This window comes from Arvicola amphibius, chromosome 3 (genome assembly GCF_903992535.2).
Source record: "Arvicola amphibius chromosome 3, mArvAmp1.2, whole genome shotgun sequence".
In the NCBI taxonomy this organism is placed as follows: domain Eukaryota; kingdom Metazoa; phylum Chordata; class Mammalia; order Rodentia; family Cricetidae; genus Arvicola; species Arvicola amphibius.
This window is the reverse complement of record NC_052049.1, coordinates 105,363,811-105,366,152: the sequence shown is the minus strand read 5'-3', so window position 1 is coordinate 105,366,152 and position 2,342 is coordinate 105,363,811. Positions and strand designations below refer to the sequence as shown.

The 2,342-nt window shown below is 42.5% G+C and overlaps 1 protein-coding gene across 1 annotated transcript; it reads right to left on the bottom strand.

Annotated features, from left to right (window-relative positions):
- Nucleotides 1-786: 786 nt before the first annotated feature.
- On the bottom strand, nt 787-1,719 carry LOC119810317 (olfactory receptor 8B12-like). The gene has a single exon (XM_038323738.1). It carries the CDS (start codon nt 1,717-1,719, stop codon nt 787-789), a length of 933 nt encoding a protein of 310 aa, XP_038179666.1.
- Between the last annotated feature and the right edge of the window lie 623 nt (nt 1,720-2,342).

The window sequence follows — 2,342 nt, the reverse complement described above, 5'->3', positions numbered from 1 at the left end:
CCACACACTCTTCCTCACTCCTACACACTCCACTGTTTCAGAAATACAAGCAGAAATCCTTCTACACACGTCAGTAAGCCTGGAGAGTGTAGTTGACAGGTGTACTGATACCTACAGGTCAGTATAGTGAGTTTCAGAACAGACTCCTAAGCTACAGAAAAACCCTGTCTCAAAAAAAGAGAAAAATAATAAATAAATTAAATAAATAAGTAAAAATGAAGAATAAATAATAATAAATAGTCTGTGATTATAAGAAAAGCTCACAGAAACTTGAAAATTGAATGAACGGCAGAGTCTGGCATGTTGAGAAACAAGCTGGGAACTCTGACTGTTGTAGCATTAGAGGAAATTGCTATTTTGCTCAATGTTTTTAAGTTACAAAGAAAAGATTATAAAGGAAAAAGAAATAACACCTAATTATATATTTGTGCATTTTCAATATAGAACTATACTTTCTCGTTTAACAAAAGAAATAGAAATATTGGAAGAATAAAGGCAGAACAAGGGTAAGGAAGAATAGCTCTGTGTTAAAACCTTGTTCAAATTTAAGATTTGAAATCCCATTAATGGTCAATGTAGCACATTGGTGAAAAATTGACAAGCATCCATAAAGTCCTAGGTTCACTCCCTAGTGTCATAAACACCCTTACTTGTGCAAGAAGAAAAAAACAACTAGACCTTGAAGCCCCATTGCAACCTTGTGCCTTTATATCCAAATACAGATCTTCCCATGTAAATACTGCTCACTGAACAAACACACCTCTAGCTCATGACACTGCTCCTCTGTTAAGAGAATACTCTGCTGACAAGGGTTTTCCTCAGAGCAACTTGGACATCCTTATTTCTCAAGCTATAGATCAGAGGGTTCAACATTGGTACTACAATGGTATAGAACAAGGAAGACACTTTTCCTTGGTCAAGGGGCAAAATGGAAGGTGGCTTGAGGTACGCGAAAGCCCCAGAACCGAAGAAAAGGCAAACCACAATCATATGGGAGCTGCAAGTGCCGAAGGCCTTGGACCTGCCCTCTGTGGAATGCATGCGAAGGATGCTAGAGAGGATGAGGGCATAAGAAATGAAGATGCTGACAATGGGCACACCAATACCAAAGGCCACCACAATGAAGACTACCAGCTCATTTGTGAAGGTGCTGTTGCAGGACAGCTCCAGAAGGGGAAGGATGTCACACATGAAGTGATTGACAAGGTTGTCAGCACAGAAGGTCAGATTCAATATGTTTCCTGTATGGGCCATGCCTCCAGAAAAGCCCATCACATACACACCCAGTAAAAGCAGTAAATACACCTGGGGAGACATGGTGACTGTATACATTAGGGGGTTACAGATGGCAACATAACGGTCATATGCCATGGCTGACAGAATGAAGGACTCAGAGAAAACAAAGAAGCAGAAGAAAAACAGCTGTGTCATACACCCAGAGTATGAGATGGAGTTCTTCTTTGAGATAAAACTCACCAGCATTTTGGGGATGATGGTGGAAGAATAACAGGAATCTATTAAGGAAAGATTGAAGAGAAAGAAGTACATGGGGGTGTGCAAGTGAAGATTCAGCCCTATCAGGGAGATCAAGCCCAGGTTCCCCACCATGGTGACCGTGTAGAAAGCCAGGAACAGGAAGAAGAGGGGCATGAGGAGTCCTGCTTGGTCTGTCAGGCCTGCAAGGATGAACTCTGTCACAGAGGAATTCTTGGCAGCCATTCTTCTCAGGAGCAAAGCCTGCATGACAAAGAGAAAAAGGAACATCGTCACCATCCTCACAAAGCCAAGTACCCTTCAGGAAAATGGAATCCAAAGGAGAAGTGAACTCTGGTAAGAAGGTTTAAGCTATTTAAAGTGGGTAGTCGTGAACTACCAAGTAAGTGAACTAACTTCCAGAGCAGAGTAAAGGGCTACACTCATCCTCCCGGATGAGTGCAGGCACTGGGGATATCTTTTAGACTCACAAGTCAGGCCTTTAACAATGCCCTCTTGTCTCCAGCCTCTACACCAGTCACTGAAACCTGGACCTCAACTCTGCAATGAATCCTAACAGGCAGAAGACATCTTGGCTGTGGGTCAGCACTATAGGAACAAGTTGAAATACTGTTTCCCAAAGCCTCTTATCTCAGCTGCACATAGTTTTAGTAATAATGTTCTAGGCTAACACTCATTCAGCGGTACTGTGAAACGCTCTAAGAATATGTCACCATACAGCAATCTAGACTCTACAGATGAGACACAGAGCTCTCAGTCTCACAAACCCTCCAGACCTCAGACACAAGGGGAGCTCTGGCAGCACCATACAAGTTCATTCCTAACCTGTGTTTCACAGCTGGTCAGGA